Source organism: Argiope bruennichi, chromosome 4 (assembly GCF_947563725.1).
Source record: "Argiope bruennichi chromosome 4, qqArgBrue1.1, whole genome shotgun sequence".
Lineage (NCBI taxonomy): Eukaryota > Metazoa > Arthropoda > Arachnida > Araneae > Araneidae > Argiope > Argiope bruennichi.
The window spans coordinates 18,508,415-18,523,238 of NC_079154.1; the positions used below are offsets into that span (position 1 = coordinate 18,508,415).

Below are 14,824 nucleotides of genomic sequence, written 5' to 3' on the forward strand. Positions count from 1 at the left end.
TTTTAGAAAATATTATAGTTAATATACTATAAAAACAACTTAATTATTATGAATAAAGGATATCTTCCATTTTTTTGATAAATCGTATAATTAAAATTATAAATCAATGCCAGCTTAGATATTTCTTAACTGTAATTGCAAAATTGAATATCGATACAAACTTATAATATAATCATATCGATGAACCACCTGTACTGTGTGTCTACCTGCTGGAAAACTGTTATTTTGGGTGTGGTAAATTTTTCAGCAAAACTTTGTTGTGACTTGGAGATGGCACGAAATAATTTAGTTTTAAGACTAGTATTCAGAGTTATTGTGGTATTAATAGCTGTGTTTTTTTAAAGTTTACCTCGATATACGTATTGATAGATCTTTGTCAGTTCGTTTTATTTTTAAAGATGAGTGGAAATTTACCTTAAGTTGTTTGTTTCTATATAATGGTAAAAAAAACCATGAATTCCGGAAGATTTTACCCTGTTATGGTATTAGCTTGTGCAGCTTTGGGAGTTAGTGCTTTGTGTATAATCATAGCATTCACAACCCCGTATTGGTTAGTGTCTGATGGTTTGGCGCCTGTTGAAAAATTCCAGAAATTAGGTTTGTGGGAAGCTTGTTTCAAGCGTTTTGTTGACATAAATTACCGATATGATCGGGAATTCCATGGATGTAAGTGGATATTTGATGAAGATTACAATTTCATTCAGAATTTTTTGACACCACGTAAGTAAAGTTTTTTGTTTTGATTTGTATGTCTGCTATGTTAATATTCATGATAACAATTGTCCTAGATTTAGTTTTTGTTTTGAATTCGTATTTTTAATCCATTTTTTCCTCCCATGCTTGAAGACAGATTATGTTGTCGTGAAAAGTAACATTTATTATTTACTGAAAATTTAATTATTACTGTATCAATAAATCAAATTTATGTTCTTTTGTTTTCACTTGAAAAAAATATTTTGAAGCGGAACATGCAGAAAATTCTGGAGCATTTCCTGCCTGAGAAAAATAAATAAAATCACTCTGAAATGAAAAATAAAGCTATAAATCTCAGTATTCCCCAAGGTTATAAATTTTCACTTGTGTTGTCACCTGCAAGTAAAAAGATGTCACCTTGAAGAGTATCATTTCAAGATTTTTTTATGATTCCTGATATATGCTTGTTTTTAGATGAAAGTCAATAGAGTAAACACATACTTGTTTGCTGTTAAAGTATTTGATGTATTTTATTGCATTTTTAAAAGCTAAAACTGTATGTGATCTGTAAAATATATTTCATTTATAAAACTATAAATATATTAATAATATTGGCCATTTAAATTCAAGGCTCATATGTAATATTAAAAGTGTGAATGATAAGAAAAATGATGGTTTGACAATAAATATGTAAGGAATATGTTTGTTATCTAAAACAAAAATAAATCATTTTATTATGCAATAAGTGCATGATATTTATTTTATGTTAGACAAGAGTATTTAGTAAAATTATATTGTCAAGCATTTAAGCTTTGAAATTATCAAAGAATAATTATAATTTATACTTTTCTTACTCCTGATTTATACATATCTTTACTAAGACAGAAATTAAGAAATAAAAATTTATAATTTGTTTTTAAGGCACTTATTTGAAAATAGTTCTCAACTTTTTATTTCTAACCTATTTCTTATAACATAATTTATCGATCTAATTTGTACATCTTACATAGAATGGTGATAAAATATAATTTGTTATATAAAATTAAAAGCTTGTGAATGAATTTATTGGACTTGGTGTGATTTAATAAATTCATTTGCAAAATTTCAATAATGCATAATAATTAGTGTTGTTCCTCAGAGTTTTTTTTTTTTTTTTTTTCATTTATATGTTTAAAAAAATTTCATTTTGATTAAAAGATAATTTTTGGTGATTTGTATTAAATAATTTTAAAGGAAGTTGTTTAATGGCATGCAAACATAAAAATTGAGTGCTGAAGTTTTTAACCAAGGCGTGTGTTATCAAATAAATTAAAAAACATGAAGTGAATACCTGAGATACATTTGAAGTACTATAAAGTAGCTTGAATCTCAGTATTCATATTATTATATGTTATATTCAGTATTATATTACTGAAAAATATTTCTCTCTGTTTATTGGATAATCAATGTTTGGGAAGGAAGAATTTGCAGATTAAGAAATATTGAGAGAATAAGCATAATTTTGAAAATAATTGAGGTTAAATTTGTCTTTTTCTAGAGTTTCATAAGCAAATTTGTAATTAGATAATTTGTGTTTAACTGCTGAAACATTGAGAGTAAAAATATGCATGAGATAAACTTTACTAAGTTTATATTTATCTAGTTCTAATTTATTTTCCAATATTAATTTATTATTATTATTATTTATTATTTCTTTGTTTTAAAAATCACCTGTTTGACTTTTTATCCTTTGAATTAATTTCATACGTAGAGTGCTTTGATGTTACTTAGTTTAATATTTTAATGATGCAGTGATACACATGAGAAAATTAAAAAAAAAAAATAAGCTTAAAAGTAAAACTTATATTCTAAATTTTAATATATTCAAATTATTGTGAGTCAAGAAACATAATCTGCTTAACTTTTGAATGGTCTATTGAGCACATGGGTCAAGTTTATACTATCTTGTTTTATTGAGTTCACTTGTGCTAAAAATATACCGTTTCTATTCTTTCGTTATCTTTAAAAGAAGAAAATTGTTCTATTTTTAGTAAGAAAAGAAGTAATGCCATGACTAATTTGTTTTAAAAGTATTAATTATCTTATTGGAATTAACGAATTTATTTTAAGTATAATTGCAGTAATTGAAAGTTAATTAAAAGTATATTTGTTTGTACATTAAAAGGGGGGAACTGAATAATAAATTTTAAATTACTTTAATAATCTATTAATTCAAAAAATGTAGTTAAAATTAACTGTTATAACTTTATTAAAAGTAACTAACTAACTAATTTTATTAAAAGTAGCTTATATATAGTAAAAAACTACTTCAGTAAAAAAAAAATAACAAAATAATTCATCTTTTTCTTTCTTTTAGCGTTTTTTGTGGCAGTTCAAGTTCTTTTTACGTTAGGGTTAGTGTGCCTTATTTTGGCATGTCTGGTGCTGATGGTTTTCACATTGTGCCTTGTATCTGACAAAGAGGTGCTCATTCTCAAGCTATTAGGTGGGCTTGCTCTTGCATCAGGTAGTGTACTTTTGTCAATATAATATTATTATCTTTAAATTTATGTATTGGTTTGAATATTTTTAGAAATTTCAGTTTGTTTCCCATCAGGTTAATTAAAAGCTTTAACTGCAGATTTCATATTATTGGAAATCTGAAATATACTTTCAAAATGGGAATTTAATGAAAGAACAGGCACATTCTCAACAAATTAGTTTCTGTGTCTGTTTTCTGTTATTAATTTTTAACATATAAAATTAATTAAAAAGAAAAAAATCTTAAACAGAATCTATATACTGCTTACAAAGAAAGAATCTACTATCATAGAAAGAAGGAAGTATTTTTCATCTTTTTACCATTGTAACATCTTAAAACCACAGCAAAGTTTGATGTTGTAGGGAACACCCAAATAACCTTGCATCACAGTGTGCAATAGTCTGGAATCTAAAATTAAGAATTTTTCCTGAAATTTCCCCCTCCCCCCCCCCCAGCTGGAAGTTATTTCACTATAATTGGGGTTCATTCCCTAGGAATAAGTTATGTGTTTTTTATTTCCAACAAAAAAAAAGAATTTAAAATATTTTGTTTACTTTCATATAAGTTGATAAAAATTATTAGTATTTCTTCATTGTAAAGCTTTACTTCCTAAAATTAAATAGGTAATGTGTAAATAATTTTATTTATCAATGCTAAAAGTAATTTTAAAAGTGGTAGCATTTTGCATATGAACTGATTATCTGTGTTAGCTTAAAATTTTTAAATATAACTTGCATTGGTAAACTGAAATCCATATAGCCCATATCAGTTTTAATTCACTTTTAATGAAGCAAGATCCTGAAAATAGAATAATAATTTACTTTTTTTAGAATTATATGCAATTAAATTTTTATATTTCTGTTTTCTGAAATATAATTTAGAATTTTTTATTCAAACAAAAAATCGAGGTCTTCTCTTTTTTGTAACTAAGCTTATCCTATATTTGTATATTAGAAAAGAATTTTGATACTGTGTGATATCTGTGTTTTTTTTAATACTTAATTATTTTAGCAAAATGAAACACTAAATAAAAGATTTGGTATTAAATTCTATCCAAATATTAATAAATTAAGGAAGTATGAGAATTAACTCAGAAATATCTGATTAAGAACTGTGCAAACTTGTTGTATCATTTTTTTTTTTTATGTAAATTGAAAATAATTGGATTTCAATTATTTTTGGTTTGGTTTTCAAGCTTAATTTATTTTTATTTTATGGTACTTAAATACACAGATATGTGATAAATATACAATTCAGAATAAATGTTGCTATGTTTTATATTGAACAGTGTAAAGACTCAATTGTGTAAAATAAAATGATACTAACTATTAAGTAGATAAAAAGTGGATACTTTGTACTTATATTTCATTTTAATGTGAAACATTTTTGCATTTTATGTATCCATAATTTGCCCCTTGAAGTGCAATTTTTTTTCAGTCAGCTGGAAGATACTTAATTTCCTTCGTGTTAGGAAAAATTGATATAGAAACATGTTTACATAAGAAAAAAACTTTTTCATATGTAAGACTTTTTATAAAAGGCATCAATTCTTAAACTTTAAGCTTCTGGAACCCGGACTCAGAAAAGTTACTTTGAATACAGGCATTCAGTGAGAAAAGCTAGGAGATGCTTTCCCCTTCTAATAAAGGTGATTGTTGGAAATAATCTTTCCGATTTCGACCATGCGTAGTGGTAATTGGTTATCCGTCCTCTCTGTCATAACCAGGTTGCTTTTTTGCAGTTTTACCGCGTCTGAACCCTAGAAAAAGCTTTTTATCGCAGTTTTTTTTTTTTTTTCCCCTTTTCTGAAACATTAGTTTATTAATTCTGCAGGAGAAGGTATTGAATTAAATATTATGACATTAAATAAATTGTAAATAGGATAACTGCTGTATTGTTATTTAGCACATTAAACAAAATATTGCCAATTTTTCAATCATATTTGTAATTAAATAAATTTCTCAAGCATTACTGAAGCTGTAAATTTAATTCTTATAAAGTTTGAACACATCATTGTGAATTTTATTTTGTTATTCTTCTAACTCATCAATTTTGATAAAATGTGACGATTTATGTATCATGCATAAAGATCCTAATTGCTTATATTTCCTTTTTAAAAATATTCCCATTTCTTTGTGTATAACACAGATAACAATCATCTGCTGATTTGTAGATTAAAATATCTTTGAATGTTTTAGTAATAATATATTGTGCTCACAGAAATCGAATATAATTTTTATTCCTAACATAGTTTGAACAGTTTTTAATATAATTACTAGTAAAATTTTCCTATTCTATTGTCGATTCTTACAATTTACAATGATTTTTAGAATTTCAATTACTCATTACAGTGTAGTATTTTTGAAAAATTTGCTCAATTTTGCAGACAATAAATACTTGAATTATAACAAAAAAAAATATTATTCTGCAGAAAAATTTACTAATATGTAGGTATCACCAGATTTAAGACAATTTTTAAAAAGTAAGATTAGGTATGGTTTACTTAGAATTCGATACATAAGATTGCATTGCGATAATATTAGATATTACGCTGAAAAGTAGTTAGCAAAAAATTTAAAACAATATATCTGGCATTCTAAATGATCAGTATTCGTTATTAAATACAAGTATTTTTACTAGCAGCTGATTTAGATTATCTTTCAGAAATGCTTAAAATCAAATCTAGAATTTCTGACTTTTTTATGCAGCTACTTTATTCTATTTCAATACAAATATTTCTGGAATAATTTAAGTGCCTAGTAACTTCTCAGTGGATTGAAATGAAGGTATAAAGATTTTAATATTTCTCTTCTGATATAGAACTACTACTAATTATTATTTTTGATAGATTTTAACAACCACCTTCAATATTTTAAAATTAGAATTATAACTTTTAATGAATGATTAATTATAAATTAAATCAATTGATTTCATAAATTATAAAAAATAATGGTGAAATCAACAGCTTACTTAAAAATCAAAATGTATTTTTAGCAGGAATATATCCAGTTCAGATATTAAAATTTAAAGCTGAAAAAAATTGTAGGTCATTTCAATACTGTGTTAGACTAATACATTAGTGACTGGGAAGTATATATGCCCAATGCTCCAGTAGGGGTGGGGGGGTGGGGTAAGCATGAAGACAAAACAAAGTGTTTTGTCACTTTTCAATGTAAAATATAATGACAGAGTGGGGGGGTGAGGTTCCATTTAATTTTTCTGCATCATTTGTGACGAATGGGAGCGAAGATGTAACAATTTGTCTTGGATGCCGATTACCTTCATAATACCATTCTGTCGGAAATTCTTCTTGTTCAAATGATTAGTGAATTCTTTAAAGTAAATTCTTGGTTCAAATATTTAGACAAATAGATGGGCCATATAACCATATATTATTTTAAAGTTACAAAATTATATTAAGTTAAAATATTAAGGAATTTATCAAGTTAAAAAATTAAGGAACAATGAAACAGTTTTCAACGAATATTTCCCACAAATGAAATTGTGGAAACTGATTCCATACCTCTTAGGAATGTTACTTTTAAAAAAATGCCACCAAAGCAGGGTTCACAAAACTTACTAGCTCCAACAATGATAGACAAAATCTCTTGACCCTAAGGGGTGTGACACAAAAGGGAAGCGATTTTATGAGGCAATTAGGGTTCAGCTGGAGAGTTCAAGTGGTGGAACGAAATTCAAACTCGTTGCTGGAACAGCAGTTTTACTGAGCTGTAAGGAAAATCTGGTACAACTGTTGTACCGGCCGTAAGCTAGAGGTTAATAATTTGTGATGAGTGTGATTCTTCATTTTTCGTTTGTTCAACAACACTAATGACAAGTTGGACTCATAATTTCAGTTCAAGGTTTAAAATATGCTGTAATTTATTTTTATGTATTAGCCATAGCTCAACAAAATTACCATTTACAATAATAAAAAAAATATTACATTCTGTAAGATGATGGTAAAATTATGTATTTCAATTGTAAAATTGGTTCAATAAGTTACTCATTACAATTGTTTAAAGTATGTGATTAGTCGATCATATGACTTCTAACAGTTAAAATATGATTATATTATATATGTAAACAGTTGCATGGTTGAATAGCAGAAACTTTTGAAATTTTAAAACTCTGCTTTATTCCATCCCAGGATGCATAGTTTGCACAAGAAATGATCATAAAAGATGCTTCAATCTACATCGTAACACAAATGAAGAAAAGAACTCATCAAAATGTTTCCCTTCAGTGATTTAACTAGAAGATTTTGATGGGATTTCTTTAGCATGTGTAGTCTTAAAAAAAGGAAATTTAGGCATGTTTAAAAGAGTGTGGTAAACTTTAAGGATTTTTATCCCTTTACTCAAAATGAAAGAAGCGTTGTGGTGACCTGGTGGTAAGGGGTCAGCCTCGGAACCAATGGATTTCAGGTTTCAGACCAGATTTCACCCAAAAACCATGGTGTAAGCGGGTCTTGTGCATATTAAATCCGTCAGAACCAAACATCCTCCCACAGAGCTTGGAGAGGGGGTGCCAGCTTAGGTGTCATCCTCGTTTTCTGACCATGGTTCAAAATTATGAGGTCTGTCCCAAAATAGCCCTATTGTTGCTTTAAAAACAGGACGTTAATATAATTAAACTAAACTCGGAACATAAGAAAATGTTAAAACAACAGTTTTATAGAGTGTATGTAGAATTAAATAAGGAGAATTGTGTCAGGAAATAAGATAACATTTTAAAATGAATTTAATCTGATCTAAATTAAGATAAAAATTAGGGAATTGATTAAGATTTAAATTAGATTAAGAGATATCTTTACACACACACACACACACACACATATATATATATATATTAGACTCATTTAATTTCTTAATTTTTATTTAATTTATTTATTTATTGAAAAATAAATTTTAATGAAATCATTTGAATCAAGATACTTATGTATTTTTACAATAAATTATTTATGGTAATTTAATTTATGCATTTTGATACTGCTGATGACTATGAAGATTTTATATTTGTGTACTCTTCACAATGCATTTAATTCTATTTTCATTGTTATGTTAAACAGGAATACTAAGCACTGTTGCTGTTATCACATTTGGAGCTAATGGGGATGAGAGGAACTGGATGCCAGACCCAGATCATAATCATCTGTCTTGGTCATTTGGATTGGCAATTGTTGGAGCTTTGGCAGAATTGGGGGCTGGAGTCTTGTTTTTAATTGAATCCCACCTTGCTCAGCGTCGAAATAAAGACAGGAATCAGCAAGTTTTTACATTGAATCAAGTATCAAAAGCATAATTGAATATTAGCATCATTGTTTGTATGATATTTGTCTTTTAATCTCGGTGTATATTTCAATCATTAAAGATATATATATGTTGTGTTGTCATACAACTGTATTGTTTATTTTTTAACAGATTAAGCCGCTTACATTTATAGTCTTTTTACAATATTGGAAGGAGGAGCTACAGGATATCATTATATCCAGAAAATAGGTCCTAAATATAATACTATGGCATTAGAAGCTATTAATTTATTTGAATAAAACTTTAATGATATCTTGTATAATGAAATTGAATATTTAAAACAAAAGTTGTTCAGTTTCATAAGATTCTCTGTAGACTTAGAATATGGTGATGTTGTGTATATATTTCTATATATTGCTAACTTATATTAACACTGACTATAATTAATCTTTTAATAATCAATACAAGATTTTCACATTATATGATTTCAAGATACAGAATGAAAAAATTGTATGTGAGAATAAATTAATGTAAAATTAAGTTAATATTAAGAAAAAAATAAATCTGAATGGCATTCTCTCTGATTTTCTATTCCTTTCCAAATAAGAAAGATTCTGATTTTTTTTAAATTCTAAAATCCAATATCTTTTTTATGTGGAAAGGTGTTTCATTAATTTTTTCTATTTGATAAACCTATGAAATATGAAAGTAATTAGTTTTTGAATTTGGAAAGATTTCAAATTTTTCATCACTTTCAATGTGGAAATTTTTTTTTTTTTTTTTTTTTTTTTTTTTTATTCTCATTACTTTCCATACATATATTCTTCATACATGAAAAAATAATGCTTTATATCTGCAGTCTTTTGAACAGATTGCATTTTTATTTAGAATAGGATTAGCAAAGTATTAAGAGATTTCATACCCTTGTCTCTTCTGTTCTTTAAAAAAAAAATAATTAGTTTCAAATTTTAATAATTTCATGTTTGTTTTTTTTCGGTTTACTTTCCGGTAAAGAAATTATGCATAATTCATGATTAAAGATAATTTTGCCTAGCTGTTTAAAACCAAATATTCACAATTTTCATCCATAAAAATCTTTTTTAAGTTTCTAAAATTATCTTTTCTACTAATAATTTGTCACTCTTAATCCTTTTATGTGTCATTTTTCATTTTGGACATTTATCAGTAATAATTTTGGAAATTATTTTTTTCAAAAATTATTTCTGCCTAATCTTAAATTTAAGCAATCTATCAAAATAATGATTCTTTTTTTATTTGTATATTTTATTTACCCTCTAATTTCAATAATATTTTTATTTTTAAATTTACAGTCAAAATAACTGAAAATTTGTTTATTTTCATTAATTCAGCATGAGCTCCAATGTACTTCTTAAATATATATAATATATATTATAATAATTTTAATATTAAATTAATTAATTGGTTTTATGTATTAAATTTTAAATAAATTAATAAATGAAATTTAAAAAATGAAGAGATAAATTAGGTTAATGTTTATTTCATGTTATTATATATATTATGTGTATGTAATGATATCTCTTAATCTAATTTAAATGCTAACTAATTTTCTAATTTTTATCTTAATTTAGCTCATGTTAGCTTTATTCCATACTGGCCGCCTTTGGCGACCAACCGGTTCGCCAATCTTAATGTTCGCTAAAATTTTAATTAAATATTTTATGCAATTCCTACTTTAATAGATTCTCCAATAAAATATTTTAAAACTTCAAATTTTGATAGTCATATAATTCACTCATAATATTATAAACGCCTTCAATCATAACGTAATATGTATCTCTCTAATTTTCTGTTACCTCTCGTAGAATTTATGCTTTAAATTAAAGTGTAAATGATTAATCTGCAATTAATATAATAATATTTTTTACTGAAACAAAGCATTTTTTTTTTAATAATATGATTACTGATAATAGAGTCACTGAGAGTTTAAACTTTATGGGCACTAAAGAATATCTTTCTTAATTTATGTAATATTTCAAGAATTTGTCAACAAAATTTTCTCAGATTCATCATGACCAGATCGATTAATTAATAATGTTTAATTTTAAGTGCATCAAATACTAAGTTTCAATACAACTGTTTAAAATAAGCAGTTGAAAACAGGTTTAAAAAAAACTACTTAAAAAACGATGTACTTAAAACTATAAGCATATACAAAAAACATGTAACATAAATACAATTTAATTACAAAAGCATGCAACTAACCTAAAAATAATTTAAAGCAAGAATCATCCGTTGATAATATTGTCAACAATCAGAACAACATGCGCATGTGTGAATTTTCAACGCCAGCTATGGTAACGCAAATGCGTGAGTTTTTCTACGCCAGTTGGGGTAACGCTATGCAGATTAGACATTTTTAATTTCCTTTATTCTGTTTTATTTTAATTCAGAAGTACTTCAGAATGAATCTGAAAAATCAATTAATTAACAATGTTTAATTTTAAATGCATCAAACATTAAGAAAATAAGCAGAATCGTGTGAAATAATCAGCCGAAAAATCTTAAGCCTAGCCTCTTTACTGTTGGGAAAAAAAACTGAAGCCTTACTCATTTGGTGGTGGGGAAAATGAAAAGATTTTTTGGCGGGAAAGTTAGTTTTTAATTATTAATTAAAAATTCAAAAAAGTGACCCCAGGTGCACATTCTGACCTGCAATTTATACATGTACCAAATTTGGTAGCTGTAGATGAAACGGTCTGGCCTGTAGAGCGCCAACACACACACACATTGAGCTTTATATAAGTATAGATTAAAGCTGTCCTTTTAATACATTATTTCCAATATTTTTGTACTAAACAATGAACATTTACTGTATGTTAATATTTGTTTAAAGTATGAACTATTTAAAAACAATTTTATTAATCTATTTTGTACAACTAATAATACATAAATAATGTACTAAGTTTTAGAAGAATAGCATCATCTATTACAATAAAAATGGTTGGGTCACTGAAAAAATGATTTTTCTTGATTCACATGATTTACTGCATAACTATTAATGGGCCTGATCTAAAATATTTCATCACAGTTTCTCAAAATTTAATAGTGTTTTTCAATCTCTATTTTATTTAGCTTCAAAATAATGAACTTTCCAATTTAAAACTTTATGATTTGCAGGATACATAATGTCATGAAGAGTGCGTAAATTTGAAAACCATTTTTAAGCACATTAAAAATGCTTAATTTTCGAAAAAAAAATCCTTAAAAGTATTTAATTTTCTTGAAAAGTGCCGAGAATAAACTCTTTTATTCCCCACAGACTTTGAATGCAATAAATCAAAAACAGTCAGTGTTGGTAAATCAGTTTCTTAATATATATCAACAAAGAAAACCGATGAAGGGATCCAGGAGTTTCAACACATGTTAAGATAATGTCTAATGATTTTTTCCTCTGCTTCTTTCATTAACAATGGCCCATACTATAAATAGAATAGTGATTCCAATAGATTGAAATATGCTAAACTAGTTATATTTTTTTAATTATGCTTCCAACGTTTTTCAAGTTACTTTTGCAACTGGAAAATCGTTTAAACTTTTTTTTTAACTTTTAGTGTCCTCAATAGCAAAGAATTTATTTTAGTTTGCATAGTAATTTTATATTTAAGTCTATAGGTTTTTAAAGAGTATTTAGATCGGCTTCAATCTACAAAAAAATTGGAATAAAGTATGATGCACAAAGAAATAGATACATCAGGCATGAGAGAAGTTGTTTTAAATGCATGCATGGAAGATATGTCTAATAATTGCCTGTTTTTATTCTTATTACCGGGAAATCTCTTTAGCAGGTTACACGTGCAATCAGTGTTCTCTTTAATAAGTTTTGAGAAATCTTTTGAACAATCTACGAAAGGGATTTTACAGTATGATTATTTATTGCAATTGTAATTACTTTGGTCAATTGCATAAAATCTAGTGTGATAAAATTTTAATTCGAAGACATAAGTTTTCTATAGTAGGGATTTCTTCTGCGGTGTATTTTTAAAAATATCCTCATTCCTTAGAAAATTATCATTTGTTGAAACAATCTTGCCAAACGTTATTTTTTATTTTTAAAAGATTCTACTAAGTTTCATATAAAAAAAAAGTTTTAATGAAATTTTATTATTCAAATCATATAGTTTTTTAACCCCTACACGATTTTTTTGGTTTCCCAGTGAAATCTCTCTCTCAATATATATATAATGGTTTCTCTGACTGATAGAGAAACATTCAACCTAAACCGCTGAAGTTGAAAACATGAAATTTAGCAAGAATTTACTTTTGGGATGTTAGAAGCTCACTAAGGATGGATTTTATAAGATTTTAATTAGAAATTTAATTAAAAAAATTATTAAATTTGTAGTGTGTTTCCACCATAACATCAAAGAATAATATTGCACAAATTTTATTTTTACACTTTCTTAAAAATTTTATATATATATTGATTATTTTCCAAAATTCTTCTATGTTTTGTGTTGCCGTTTATTACAACTTCTCATTTCTCTCGCCTTGGGAAGTTTGCATTAACTGTGATAGTAAGTGAAAGATTTTTCCCATTATCAACTTTCAAATCTGACACTCTACTATAATTTTTTGATGGATGTTGTTTTCTTTGAAAGTTTTAGAAAATTACTAGCCACCCACATTCCATCAATAAAATCTTGCCACTGTCATGGGTTTTTAGAAACAAATTTATTGTTAGTACTTATGTTTGTAATTATTCATTTCCAATAAAGGAACCAAATGCTGAAGTCCATTAGTGGACACAAAGTGGAAAATATTACTTAAAGCAATTATAAATTATCCTCGACAGAAAATTAATACTATGGATTTTCCCTTCAATATATTCAGTAACTTACATATACTATACATTATAGAGAAGGAAATATGAGCTAAGTTTTGCATAAGCTGTGAATTTCTGATATATATTAACAATTTCATTCAAAATAAATTGATTTGTGACATTTTTTACAAATACATATGTACTTTAAAAAAAAAAATGTGAAATATTTTGATTTTACTTTTTGAATACTATACTATATACTTTGCTTTCTGAATTAAAAAAAAAATATTTAAAAAAAGAAATTTCTAACATAAAAGGGAAAATTAAAGAAATGTCGCGTAAAGCTAATGAAATAAAGTATTTTTTTTTTACTCTTAGCAAAGTGCAACAATATTTAAAGAAAAATAGAGGAAAATTTACTTTTATGATATGCAGAATCTGAAATTGTCTATGAGAAATTTAAAAACAAAACAAAAAAAAAAACCTTCAACTGTAATAATAGTGCTTCTCTATCCGTTTTCCTTGCATTTATGTTTATTATTTCTATTCATATAAATATTTATAGAATCTAGTATAATTTTTTTTTAATAAAGGCAAAATAAAAGCTGTATGTATTAGTTCATTCAATTTAATTTATAAATACAAGATAATGCTGTTGTCATTTTAGTTGATTATTTTAAAAATTAGGTGGGAGAAATAATCTATTACTTTTAATGTGTTCATTTTTTTTTAAATTGAATGCATACGGAAATAAAAATTAAGACATAGAAATTATTTAATTAGATTTTTTTAAAATTTTGAATTTAAAATTATTGATAAAAATGTCAACATTGTCTGTTGATTAATTAAGTTTTCTGAACTAACACTTTATTGGTAGCTGATTGATTATGGTTCTTTTGTGTAATTAGCATAGATGTTTGTATTAGAGAGTACGTGCCTCTCCCCCACATAAAAATTGTGTCTCAACTACTTTACATGACATTGCCAAACATTCATTGCAAAATATAAATCTTTGGCTTTAATCTATCATGTGAATATGCATTTTTTATACCTTTCTCCTACTGCTTGCAACCAAAATATGATACGGTTAATAGTCATAAGATCACAAACCAAATTTTATTGATTTAAGTTATTATGTTTACATGTATGTGAGACTGACAAATGGTCAATCCTTTGATAAATTTGGTTCAAAATCTAATAAGAATGGGCATTTTAGATGTTAAATCTGTGTAACAAATTTTATATATCTAGCTCTCTAAATTTTAAAATTATCGAATTCACTTATCTACAAACGGACAGATTTCTTTTGTTCAGAATTTCATGTTGATCTACAGATATGATTTAAAGTCCATACACCAAATTTCATCCATCTAACTGAAAAAATTGTTTAGTTATTCTGTTCATAGACAAATATTATTCTAAAAATGTGTTTTTCAAACTCGGAGAGATCTGAAATGTGAAATTTGTTAAAATCTTGAATTTAATTCTATTCTGATATAAGAGAGTTAATTTTTGACTATAATTATTTATATTCAGAAAAAGAAGGAAAAGAAA

The 14,824-nt window shown here is 26.1% G+C and overlaps 1 protein-coding gene across 1 annotated transcript; it reads left to right on the plus strand.

The window, feature by feature from the left end:
• The first annotated feature begins 171 nt into the window (after positions 1-171).
• LOC129965746 (uncharacterized) lies at positions 172-8,614 on the plus strand. The gene is made up of 3 exons (XM_056079898.1): positions 172-720; positions 3,050-3,199; positions 8,286-8,614. The coding sequence occupies exons 1-3, from the start codon at positions 438-440 to the stop codon at positions 8,516-8,518; spliced, it is 666 nt and encodes a 221-aa protein (XP_055935873.1). The 5' UTR covers positions 172-437; the 3' UTR covers positions 8,519-8,614.
• The last annotated feature ends 6,210 nt before the right edge of the window (positions 8,615-14,824 follow it).

Bases quoted from the DNA above. Each gene is read 5' to 3' on its own strand.
- LOC129965746 (XM_056079898.1), top strand. From the start codon at position 438: ATGGTAAAAAAAACCATGAATTCCGGAAGATTTTACCCTGTTATGGTA. The intron at 721-3,049 runs GTAAGTAAAGTT...TCTTTCTTTTAG, and splicing joins TCAGAATTTTTTGACACCAC to CGTTTTTTGTGGCAGTTCAA. The intron at 3,200-8,285 runs GTAGTGTACTTT...TATGTTAAACAG, and splicing joins TGGGCTTGCTCTTGCATCAG to GAATACTAAGCACTGTTGCT.